This window comes from Asparagus officinalis, chromosome 2, assembly GCF_001876935.1.
Source record: "Asparagus officinalis chromosome 2, Aspof.V1, whole genome shotgun sequence".
Lineage (NCBI taxonomy): Eukaryota > Viridiplantae > Streptophyta > Magnoliopsida > Asparagales > Asparagaceae > Asparagus > Asparagus officinalis.
The window spans coordinates 23,346,055-23,359,641 of NC_033795.1; the positions used below are offsets into that span (position 1 = coordinate 23,346,055).

Sequence of the window (13,587 nt, forward strand, 5' to 3'; positions counted from 1 at the left end):
ACTGATTAATTAATTATTAATTATTAAATGTGGAAATTTTTCATAACAATATGATGAGCTTGTTGTTTATTGTGGAGGTTGATGATGATGAGGCTAAGTTTTTAACGGGGTCGATTGAAAAGTCATTCTTCTTATAATGGATGGTGCATCACAAAGAGATCGTTTAGCCTTTTGAATATCGATTTAGTCTTGGAGATGAATGATGAGTTTTCCCCTCTTAGTTTGTGAAGTTTTCACGCGCGCAAAAGAATTAAAGAAAACGGAATATTATCTCTTCATTTTAACACCAACTTACTAGAGTGTCTAATATGAACATATTACGGTAATTTGAGGGACTAATATCAAAATACTAATGAGTTAAGCGGCTAATATCTAAAAAGTCCTCTTTCTATTTACGCTTACATATCTTATTATGTTATACATTTTTTTAAGCATACTAATATCATACATAAACACAAACTAGTATCCGGGCCCGTGCCATAAACATAAGCTAGTATCCAGGCCCGTGCCAAGTAAGCCAACCAAAACCACCGATGTTATGCTGTTGAGGCCATAGAATAACAGTTTAGGCTTGGTTTTATAAAATGGGCTCCATTGAAATTTCCAGCGTAATGGACTCCAGGAAGACCTTTTTTTGTGTGGTAATTTGTTATAAATTCTTTGATTCATCTATTTACGTACTGTTTTCAAATTTATTGATCTAATTAATTGATTCGAACGATTAGACCATTCAATTGCCTTGTTATTCCAAAACTTTTTGACTTAAAAAATGTTTGGCTAATACTTAGGGTGTGTTTCGCAAACTTGTAAAATTGGGTCACGACTGAACCTGACCCAAATTTAAATTGTTATTTGTTTGGCAAATTCTCAGACTAGAGCTGCCCCAATTTTTTTAGCCCAAATATTGGCACTAAACCAATTTTCTTTTGGACCGAGGGGGAGCTGGTTCAAAAGAAAACTGGTTTAGCACAAAAGTGGACCAGAACTAGTCTTGACCCCGTTTTGTGTAGTTTGCTAAACACACTCTTATTTTTTCAAATATTGTAAGTTGCTTATGATTTATTCTTACTTATTTTTATTTTTATTAGAGGGCAAAATAGTCTTTTATCATCAATAAGTAAATCTATTTATAAGTGCCATAAAAATAAGTTGGGAAATCCCAACTTATTTTTTTCTTACTTTTAAGTTAAAAATAAGTAAACTTTGCCAAACATGATTTTGGGTACATATATGTAAAAACTCACTTTAAGTTAAATTAAGTATGTTGTCAAAATTAAGTATGTTGTCAAACATGTTCTTACTTCTTTGGAACAAATTCTCCTTGCAGAATCTCAAGGATCATTTTTCTTAATTTATACCTCTTTCCAAGGCATATGTTGAAATTTCCAAGTCTTCTAATAGTGCAACTATAATATGTAATCGTCATAGAGGGTCTATATATATAAACATGTATCATATCTTCTCATATATACATATATCGATTTGGGTGTTAGGGTAAGCCGACCCACCTATTCGGCTGTCTCTCTCTCTCTCTCTAATACTTTCTCATGGTATCAGAGCCTCCGTGAAACCTTAGCAATCTTTCTCCTTCTTTCGGATGAATCATGGCTTCAAGTTTCTCTTCGAGTTTGGCAATACCCACCTCGATAATTCCCATGAATTCGAGTTCAACCATCTCCACCATGCCACTTCTTTTGTTCTCTTCGAATTCGACAACAAATAGGCCTGTTGTCAAATCCATCACTATTTGTCTTGTGTTCTCTTTGGCTATTTCATTTGGTTCGGTTATCCATAAACTCGATGTTAAGAATGGTTTTCTGCATGGCCTTCTTATTGAGGAGGTGTACATGAAATAACCTCCTGGCTTTGCTCATCCACATTTTCCACATCATGTTTGCAAATTTAATAAGGCTATTTATGGCCTCAAACAGGCTCCTCGTGCTTGGTTTTATCGATTTAGCAGTTTTCTTCTCTCCCTTTAGTTTTCACTGCAACAACACTGATTCTTCCATGTTTGTTCATCGTCAAGGTTCTGATATTCTTCTTCTTCTTTTATATGTTGATTGTTGTGCGCAGGGGTGCTCGAAAGCCAAATAGTGCATGAACAAGAACGAAGAAGATCACAACCAAATACAAACATAAATCACAATCACAACAAGACAATAATTTTTACGTGGTTCGGCAAGTTGCCTACGTCAACGGGGAAAGGAGGGGGAAGTTCTTACTATTAGAAATCAATAGAATACAAATAGGGTTGCAAAACTCACCAATAAATCCTAGAACAAAGCTCTCTAGATCTCTCACAAATCCTCCCACAATTGATGCACAATCCTCTCTCAAAAGCTGCTCAAAAACGTCCTTGCTTAACCCTAATAATCAACATATTCCTATGTATATCAAACCCAAATAGAATGCAAACAGGAATCTTAACTCAGCCTAAAAACACCCATAAGTCGACTTATGCACTCTGATAAGTTGACTTGACAGAGCCAAAAACGATAACTGCTGAACAGATCGTAAGTCGACTTATCAGTCCTGATAAGTCGACTTGACCGAGACGAAACTGACAACTGGAGGGCAGAACGAAAGTTGACTCATTCATGGGCATTAGTCGACTTGCCATAAGTCGACTTATGCCTGTTCATGAGTCGACTTATGACAGAAAATCTAGTTTCCCATAAATCTCCACCTCGGAGAAGTTTCTCTCAAAACTGAACCGACACCAAAATATCCAAATGTCCTACTTGTTGTGTCCAATATAAAGTAGAATAAATCCACGATAACGGAATCAATTCACAACAAGTCGGGATCCCAAATGAGAGCTCAAACAATCTCCCCCCTCGAAATCAACAAATCCAACCGGCTGCATAGAAAAGACTGCCTATGTATCCTCTTACCCAAAGAATCAAGCCGAACGTAGTTCACCCAAATGGCTCCAAAGGCCCTCAACATTGAAGAATGTTTAATAGCTGCAAACAATGACCAAATTTCACACCTGAAACAACTTTGGTCAACATATCCGCAGGATTGTCCTTCATATGGATCTTCTCTAATATGACGTCTCCATCATCCAAAACATCACGAACAAAGTAGAATCTGACATTAATATGCTTCGTACGTGCATGATAAACCTGGTTCTTCGCCAAATAGATAGGCGACATGCTATCATAATATACCCGAAGGGTCTCCTGTGTAATCCCCAAGTCCTCCAACAAACCATGCAACCACAAAACCGCCTTCACAACTTCAGTCGCCACTATATACTCCGTCTCTATAGTAGAGAGAGCTACTGTAGACTGAAGTGTATATCTCCAACATACTGATGCTCCTGCCAATGTAAATACATATCCTAAAGTAGACCAGCGCTTGTCAAGATCCCCTGCATAATCTGAATCCATGTAACCAATACAATCCTGCTCATTCTTCTCATCCTTCTGAAAAATCAAACCAACATCCATGGTGCCTTTAACATACCGTAGAATCCACTTCACGGCCTCGCTATAACCCTTCCCGAGATTGTGCATGTACCTGGATACCATGCTCATAGTTTGTGACAAATCTGACCTTGTACATACCATAGCATACATCAAGCTACCCACCGTACTAGTATATGGAACATTTAACATGTAATCTATGTCCTCAACTGAAGTAGGTGATATCAAAGCTGAAAGCTTAAAGTGGGGAGCCAATGGAGTGCTTACTGTTTTTGCATTGTCGTCAAAGATGAATTTCTTCAACATCTTCTGCAGATAACTCCTCTGTGTAAGCTTTAATCTCCCATTTGTCCTGTCTCTCTCGATCTCCATACCTGATATTTTCTTAGCTTCTCCAAGATCCTTCATCTCAAACTCGGATGACAGCTCCTTTTTTTAACTTTCGAATAGCCAAAGAATTCCTGGAAGTAATAAGCATATCATCAACATATAATAACAAATATATGTACTCACCATCCTGTAGCTTGTGTATGTAAACACATGGGTCATATAGGCTCCTCATGAACCCATGGCCAATTATAAAGCTGTTGAATCTCTTGTACCATTGTCTCGGTGATTGCTTCAAATCATAAAGAGACTTCTTTAGCTTGCACACTAAATCCTCCTTTCTTACAGTTTTAAATCTCAAGGGTTGCATTATGTAGATCTCCTCATCTAAATCTCCGTGTAGAAAGGTTGTCTTAACATCCATTTGGACCAAATCTAAATCTAGCTGCGCCACCAATGCTAATAAAATCTGAATCGACGAATGCTTCACAACGGGTGAAAATACCTTATTGTAATCAACGCCCTCAAGCTGTGCATATCCCTTAGTAACCAATCTGGCTTTGAATCGAATGTCCCTAATGGAAGATCCCTCCTTTTTTTCATATACCCACTTGCAACCAATAGCTTTCTTATGCTTAGGTAGCTTTGCAAGTTCCTAACTATCGTTCTTCTGAAGAGAACGCATCTCCTCTTTCATAGCTTCCCTCCACCTGATCGAATTAGGGCTAGACTTTGCCTTCCTGAATGTAGAAGGAACCTGTTTGTGGGAAATTTTGTAGTAAAAAGACAGTAAAAGAAAATTGATTTGTATTCTCTCAAAATCGATTACAATTTGGATTTCCTGATTACAAAAGAGAGGAGAATGATTTGAATTCTCCCTTTTATTTAAAACTGGGTTCTTCACAGTGGCGATGGAGTGCCTCCCTCGAATGCTCGTGTCGAGTTTGCTCTCCGTTGACGTCTTCACAGTGGCGATGGAGTGCCTCCCTCGAATGCTCGTGTCGAGTTTGCTCTCCGTTGACGATCCGACGTTTTGATTCACTAGAACGATGCCTTCTCCTCACGATTTGACGTTGTGGAGAACTTGCGTGGCAAGTTTTAGAACTCTGAACGAGTTTAGAAGAACTCTGTAAAGAGTTGATTTGAACCGAAAATCGTTTAATAAACCAAGGATGAAGGCTCTCTGTTGTCGAAGTTGAAGATGATCTTCGTTGGAGGATGATGCTGATCTCCTCAAAAGATCACCCAAGGATCTCTCCTATTGCTGCCACGCCGAAGGGTCAATCCGAGCTAAGAAATTCCAACCCTTCGCTGCCAAGTCCCCGATCCGAAAAATGCCAGCCTCAACTCCATTGAGTTTACCCATATTTATAAGGAATTAAGGGGTGTAACCGCCCCCTTAATTCTCTCCATAATGGGATTGAGAGGAGTGTATCCCCCCTTAATCCGCTCCCAAGTGGGGCAGAAATCCCTCAGATCATAGAGGGAAAACGGTTCCTACAACCGTTCAGCTCGTGTTTGAATGAGTCAAACGCACACGTTGGCGTTCAGGACCCTAACTCCGCATTTTAGACTGGAGACGCGGAGTTGGGTATCCGTTGGGCATTAAAAAACACGGGTCCGACCCCAGCGTTTTAATGTTATAACGCGGGTCCGACTCTAGCGTTTTGATGTTGTAACGTGGGTTCGACCCTCGCGTTTTGATGTTGTAATGCAGGTCCGACTCCAGCGTTTTGATGTTGTAACGTGGGTTCGACCCTTGCGTTTTACTGTTGACACACGGGGAGGACCTCCGCGTTTTGGTGTTGATACACGGGGAGGACCTCCGCGTTTTGGTCTTAGAGCGCGGTGATGAGTTCCGCGTCTTGCTTTGGAGAGATTATCAACAAGTAATCTCTTTTGTCATAGCGTTGCAAAGATCATTGTCTTGTAATCTTCGTCTTGGCTCCTTGAGAATATGAGAGTTGTCAGATTGTAACTCCCGATGTTGATTGTGAATGCTGTTGAACTAGAGCTCTCATCGGTTGTCGTGAAAGTCTTCAAATTGTAGCCTTCTGGAAGTCGTCAGATTGTAACTTCCATCATCGGTGTTTGATGGGGGATAAGCTATCTATTGTGATTTTTAGAAAGCCTACAGAACCATATCATCAACGACCTCTACTGATAATGCATATGCGACCATGATATTTTGATATCTAGCTGGCCGACGAATCATCTTTTTGGGTCTATTTGCTACAATAGACTCCTGAACATGACTCTGCTCCTGAGTCTCACCATCCACTATATCCTCTATATGCCCAGCCATCATTCCGTCTCCTTCCAGTGTCATCTCTGTAGGAGTCTTAATGGATACAATACTATCTGAAGTGGGTGGAGTCACATCATCCTCCACCTGTTGCGATATCTCTCGAATCTGGTCTTCCTCCACCTGCTGAGGAACTTGAGGCCTCATCATGTACGTCTTATTAAATGTGATATCTCTGATAATGACTATCTTCTTATTCTGTGGATCCCATAACTCGAAGCATTTAACACCTTCTTTAAACCCTACAAAGACTGCTTTCCTCGCCCTCAGATTCAATTTACCATCACTGACATGATAATAAGCAGGACACCCAAATATCCAAAGCGACTCATAGTCACTAGCCACCATATCAGACCAACGCTTCAGATGAGTCTTCCCTTGTATCGCAGTGCACGATAACCTATTAACGAGATGGCTCGCATAAACTAACGCATCGGCCTAAAATGATCTAGGTAATCTACTCTGTGTCATCATACATCGTACCTTCTCTAGCAATGTACGGTTTAATCTCTCAGTCACCCCGTTTTACTACAATGTCTCTTGAACTGTGAAGTGTCGCCTAATATCGTGATCCCGGTAAAACTGTAGAAATAGATCACTCTTGTACTCTCCACTATTGTCTGAACGAATAGTCTTCACCTTTCTACCTGTCTGCGACTCCACTTTCTTCTTCCACTCCATAAAAATATCCATGACATCATGTTTATGCTTCATAGGATACCTAATTCCTCCTGTAATAGTCATTAATAAATGTGACAAAATAGTTAGTCCCACCAAGTGATGTATGCTTGGAAGGATCCCAAACATCTGTGTGAATATAATCTAATATACCTTGGGTGTTGTGGATAGCGGTGCCAAACTTCACTCTAGCATTCTTTCCAAGTACACAATGCTCACACAGCTCCATCTTGCATGTCTTAGCACCTTTTAATAGCCCATGTTTTGTCAATGACTGTAGGGACTTATCATATATGTGTCCAAGTCTTATGTGCCATAAGGTGATAGTATCCTCCTCTGTAGTGATAGAAGCTGTCAGATCCCTTGTAACTATCTTGCCTTTCAAGTAGTATAGGTTGTTTTCCCTGACACCTCGCATCACCACCATAGAACCCTTCGGGATCTTCATAGTAGCATTCTTTAAGGTCACCCGATAACCTGCTGCCTCCAAAGTATCAAGAGAAATGATGTTCTTCGTTAACTGTGGCACGAATCTCACTTCTTTCAACTCCCTAACCACATTGTCATGCATCCCGATCAGGACTGAACTAATACCACCAATAGGGCATACGTAGTCATTTCCCATAAGCACGACATCCTCTTTTTCAGCTCCTCAAAGCTGGAGAACCAATCCCTCCTAGGGTAAATATGATATGTAGCCCCCGAATCCAGCACCCACTCCGTAGAGTCGGCATAGCAAACCGTCGGTAGTGCAGGATATGAATAATTTGAAGAATCTGAATCTAAATGCTCACCAACAGCTTTTGCAACATTCATTTCTGAAACTTATACAACTTTCCCCTTATTCTTCTCGGCTTTGTCCTTTAACTTTGGGCGGTCGATCTTCCAATGTTCCCTTCTTTACAAAAGCAACATTAATTCCTACAAATACTCTTATAGCCACCTCTATTCTTCGATTTTGAGCGGTTGACTTGACGACGGTTTGGACTACGGCCTCAAACTACTAATGCATCTCCCGATGCCTTCTTGGAGGGTTCACCATCACTCTTCCTCAACTCATAATTTACCAATGCTGAGGTCATCTCCTTATAGCTAACAGTAGTTCTTTCATTGATCATAGTGAGAACGAACATACCATAATCATCCTCCGACAATGAACACAAAAGTAGCATCGCCTTGTCTTCATCCTTAACCATGATATCCATATTGACTATATCTGAAAGTAGCTTCATGAAGTTGTTTACATGCTCCATAATGGAAACTTCCATCTTCATCTTGAACTGGTAAAACCTCTTCTTCAAGTGAAGTCGATTCTTAATGCTCTTAGTAAGGTACTTTGCATTGAGTATTTCCCATAATCTCTTCGCTGACATCTCATTCATCACATCATAAATAAGATCCGGCGTCAAGCATGACTGAATAACTCCACAAGACATACTGTTCATCTTCTTCCAAACCTTGTCTTCCATATCTTCAGGTTTCTCTTGTAACTCAAGAGTCTCCTCCAAATTTTGTGTATCCAATACATCCATCACCTGGTACCTTCACAATCCAAAATTAATCTTGCCATCAAATTTCAGAACATCAATCTTCGTATTATTGATGCTCAGACTCTGTATCGCCTTTGTAAGAGACGAACCCGATGTGCTTGCTTCACCCATGTTGTAGATCTAACTCCAGATTTTTTTAGGGCGGGAGGAGGAGGGTAATAGTAATAGTGCAACTGTAATATGTAATTGTCATAGAGGGTCTATATGTAAAAACTTGTATCATATCTTCTTATATATACAGATATCGACTTGGGTCCTAGGGTAAGCCGACATTGTTCAGCCGTCTCTCTCTAATACTTTTTCATCTTCATAACAATAACCCCCTCCCTTTCTATAAAAGGTCATGTTAGGAACATTTCTTTCATAATTTCTTCGCTTTTTTCTCCAATAGGTATGTTATTTTAATAAGTCCTTAGAAAGATTATCTAGATTTTAATTTGAATTTTTAATGATAATTTTTATCTATAATTTCCTTCATTTATAGAATAATTATAACACAATATTCCTTTTTTTTACTTTTTTCAATTTAATTTTCCTAACAAATTTGAAGATGATTAATGCACTTACAAGATCTGATGAAGGGTCTTCCTCTAGAAGTTCTAAGGCGCATTTTTAAATATTCAAAGGTTTTGAAATTGTTTTTATTAAATGAAAGAAAAAAAAATTAGCACTTCTTAATTGGCTACAATAAGAATACTAATTGTGAATTTATCCATACTTACATGAGCATTGTCAATGTTCTTTTGTAGAATAATTATTAGTAAATAGATATTTTTCGAAATCTTGGTCTATATATTTATCCCTCTCCTTAGTATTTCCTTCTACCGAGTGAGATTGAGAGATGAAGCAGGCAAGCAAGATCATGTATTTAAATAAGGAGTGCAAGTAGGTTAGATCAATAGGAGAACAACTAAATAGAGAGTAAGAAGAAATATATATAGCAAAGGAAGGCCTAGCTAAGCAGGTCACGTCTCAGCTCAACAGACTCAACACATTATAGCTCGTAAACAAGACTTGAAAAAGGCACTGAGCAAACAACGGTATCTGCCTTGGATGACTCTGGTTGTTCTTAGATTAAATGACTTCCCCCTTGGATTGGACACTAAAAGATTATGCATTCGATTTGGTAGGCCTATGAATAAATTTTTAAAACAAATTTCAGTTAGAGATATATTTTTTTTAACTATATCATACTCCCTTTAAGGGGGTGTTTGGCAATCTAAAAGTGAATTTAAAATATGTAAGTTACTTTTTTTTTGCAAATAACTTTTACGTCCTTGTCAGCACGCAAGTGAAATACAGTGTTTGTTTGAAAAATTAAATTATTATCGAAAGTGCAATGTGAAATTGACGTGGCAAAATAAGATTAATTAGAAAATACAATTAAAATCATTTAATTAAATTAGTTACCTTTTTGTCACGTTCATGTGACTTCATCACTTTTTTAGGAGAAGTTAAAATTGTGATCACGTGGGTGTGGGGGCCACCTATGAAGAGCTGCATCCGCGTGAGTTTTGTTCGTGGGCCTTTCCGAATCCGCGTGAGTTTAGGAATTCGTTTTGGCCACAAATTCTCCGGTTATATAAAGGAACAAATATTGTTCCTAGGGCGGTGTGCAGAGGGTTTTTTTGTGTTTTGCGGCTGCGGCAAAGAACTTGATTAGGCTTGTTTTTTGTCGGCTGGCTGCGGGAGAAATTTTGTGCAGTCCCTTCTTTGGGTTTTTTTTTGTGCATCCTTTTGTAGAGAGATGTTGTGAGGGATTTGAGAGTTTGTTTGAGGGTTTAGATTGAGAGTAATTGTAAACCCTAGTTGTATTCTCTCCCTCTATTAGTAGATCTCCCACCTCCTTGCCCCGTGGACGTAGGCAATTTGCCGAACCACGTAAAAATTGGTTGTATCGCTATTTGTGTGATTTGTAATAGCTTTTAGGTTCCTTCGACGCGCAGTCCTAGAGCTGACGAGAGAAAGAGCTAATATCTCACTTTGATGAGATATTAGGCTTCAGATTCTTGTTCCCTTTGAAAAACAAGAATTCTTATTGCGGCCTGACTCTTTTGTTGTGCTGCCGAAGTGCTGCCAAAATTTCCACTGCGCGTAACAAGTGGTATCAGAGCCCATATTTCAGATCTAGGGTTTTTTTGGTGGAGGAAGATTCTTGTGTGAAGCTTAGTTCTTGGAGTTCTCGGCTTCGGTGGAGATAGCATTAGGAGTTGTCGTTAGAGATTTCGCTTTCCTCGTGTGGTTAGGAAATCTATTTGGAATCCAATCTAGGGTTCAGTTGGGTGGTTCCTAATTTCTATCAAATTTATTCTTTCTCTACAATTTTGGAGTTAGTTCGCAATGGGAGAAGAAGGTGAAAGCAGCAAATCGATGGCGAGTACAATACAAGTTGGTTTTTAGAACACTAAGATTAGTGTGGTGAAGTATGATGGCAAAATCAACTTTGGTTTGTGGATGAGCGACGTACAGGATGCGCTCAATGCTCAGAATTTGGAAGAGACCATCATGGTCCATGAGAGGCCACCTAAATATGAAGAGGCGGTATGGGAGAAGATGAATAGGAACGCTTGTGGGGGTGATCAGGTCCTGTTTGGAACAGGAGCTGAAATATGATGTGATTGGGGTGACGTCTGCGATGAAGATGTGGGAAATTCTCAACAATAAGTACCTTACGAAGAGTGTTGAGAACCGGTTGCACTTGCTGCATAGGTTATTCAGATTCCAGATGTCCAGAGGCACCTCGCTAGCGGCTCATGTGAACAACTATACTAAGTTAGTGTCGGACTTGGCGAATGTTTATGAGAAGATATCGGATGAGTACAAGGTGATTATTTTTTTGGGCTCCTTACCGGATGAGGAGTATGATACCTTCGTGCTCACTTTGTTGAACGGGAGATCTTCTATCAGCTATAGTGAAGTGACTAACGCTTTGACAAATTACGATTTGAGGAGGAAGGACAAGGAGACTTCCCGCGCTAGTACTTCAGGAGAGGCCTTGTCGACAAGAGGTAGAAGCCCATATCCGAAAGGTGGTAACAGAGGGAGGTCAAAGTCTAGAGGCCGCCACCAATTAACAAAGAACCAATGTGCATTCTGCAAGGAGCAGGGACATTGGAAGAGAGACTGCCCGAAGCTCAAGGAGAAAGAGAATGGCAAGAAAAAAGGCCCGAAGGCCAATGAGGTGAATATTGTGAAAGGCAATGATTCCGATGATTCGTGCTTTTCTCTACTGATTACTCCGGAGGTGAACCATGTGGATGCATCAGATTGGATGATTGATTCCGGCGCTACTTTTTATGTGACCCCTAGGCGAGTCTGGTTTGCATCTTTTGAGAAAGTCGACGGGGGTGTTGTTGTCATGGGAAATGATCAATCCTGTGGCGTTTGTGGGATAGGTACCGTGCGGATTAGGATGCACGATGGAGTAGTCCGTGAGTTGAAGGAGGTGAGATTTGTTCCTCAACTGAAGAAAAATCTTATCTCAGTTGGAGCTTTGGAGGCGAAGGGATTCAAGGTGACTTTCGAAAACGCTGTAGCGAAGGTTACTAAGGGATCATTGGTGGTGATGATGAGAGTCCGCAATCAGAATTTGTATTATCTGAAGGGAAGCACTGAGATTGGCCAGGTTGCTTCGGCTATTTCAGAAGCGGACATGAGCAGACTTTGGCACTATAGGTTGGGGCATACAGGTGAAAAGTCACTGCAGGCATTGTGCAAACAGGGGCTATTGAAGGGAGCCAAGAGTGGGAAGATTGAGTTCTGTGAGTACTGCGTTCTTGGTAAGAAGACAAAGGTGAAGTTCGGGACTGCCATTCATCAGACGAGGGGCATCCTGGACTACGTGCACACAGACGTTTGGGGTCCCACCAAGACTGCATCACTTGGTGGTCGACATTGGTTCGTCACGTTCGTAGATGACTATTCTAGGCGTTGTTGGGTGTACACCATGACGAAGAAGAGTGAAGTCCTAGATTTGTTTGTGGAGTGGAAGAAGAGATTGGAACTGCAGACTGGGAGAAAGATCAAAACGTTGCGATCCGACAACGGTGGTGAGTATACTTCAGACCCCTTTCAGCAGCTATGTAGAGACGAGGGCATAGAGAGATACTTCACAGTTAGTCATACACCGCAGCAAAATGGGGGTAGCAGAGAGGTTGAATCGGTCTTTACTGGAGAAGATCCGATGCTTATTGTCGCAGAGTGGTTTGGAGAAGATCTTTTGGGCTGAGGCACTTACATATGCGAGCCACCTCATTAATAGGCTGCTTTCATATGCGATTGAGGGGAAAACCCCTATGGAGATGTGGTCGGGAAAGCCAGCACATGACTATGATCAGCTCAAGGTATTCGGGTGCCCTGCATATTATCATGTTAAAACTGATAAATTAGAACCTCGAGCTAGGAAGGTCATATTTGTAGGATTCAAGCGTGGTGTCAAGGGATACAAGCTTTGGGATCCAATGGATAAGAAGATTGTGCTGAGTAGGGATGTCACATTCGATGAGGCTTCTATCTTGAAGCTTCCCAGCTCTCATCAGGTGGAGAGCGACCCGACGGAGGAGATATCGCAGGTGGTGGAGATCGATGCAGCTCCACATTGTCCAGATGGTACAGTATCCATGCAGGTGCCGACTAAGGTGACGCCAGGCGAGCATGACGGTGATACAGAGGATACGGGTGCTGATGTGCAGGATCAGGAACCGACGGCTCAGGTTCAGGATCCTATTACGGTTTGGAGACAGAGGAGAAACATACAGATGCCAGCACGGTATGCCGACACAGTTACGTATGCACTTCTAGTGAAGAGTATCGATGAGTTAGTGCCTACTACATTCAAAGAGGCCGAGCAGAGTTCGGAGGCTGATTCGTGGCAAGTGGCTATGCAGGAGGAGATGGAATCTCTTCATAAGAACGATACATGGGAGCTTGTTAAGCTTCCAAAGGGAGGAGGGCATTGAGGGCACTCCATTGAGGTTCAAAGCTAGGTTGGTTGCAAAGGGCTATGCACAGGAGGAAGGCATTGACTATAATGAGGTTTTCTCTCCGGGGGTGAAGCATTCTTCGATTCGGATTTTGCTAGCTTTGGTGGCACAGTATGGTTTGGAATTAGATTAGTTGGATGTGAAAACGGCATTTTTTCATGGTGATGTTGATGAAGAAATATATATGACTCAGCCATTAGGATTTCGAGCTGTAGGGAAGGAAAAATTGGTTTGCAGGTTGAAGAAATCGCTATACGGTTTGAAGCAGTCTCCTCGACAGTGGTATAGGTGATTTGATGGTTTTATGCTTG

The 13,587-nt window shown here is 40.8% G+C and overlaps 1 protein-coding gene across 1 annotated transcript; it reads right to left on the reverse strand.

The window, feature by feature from the left end:
- LOC109830942 lies at positions 4,417 to 8,126 on the reverse strand. The gene is made up of 3 exons (XM_020398294.1): positions 7,920 to 8,126; positions 5,998 to 6,189; positions 4,417 to 4,518 (listed from the first exon to the last, which is right to left on the reverse strand). The coding sequence occupies exons 1-3, from the start codon at positions 8,124 to 8,126 to the stop codon at positions 4,417 to 4,419; spliced, it is 501 nt and encodes a 166-aa protein (XP_020253883.1).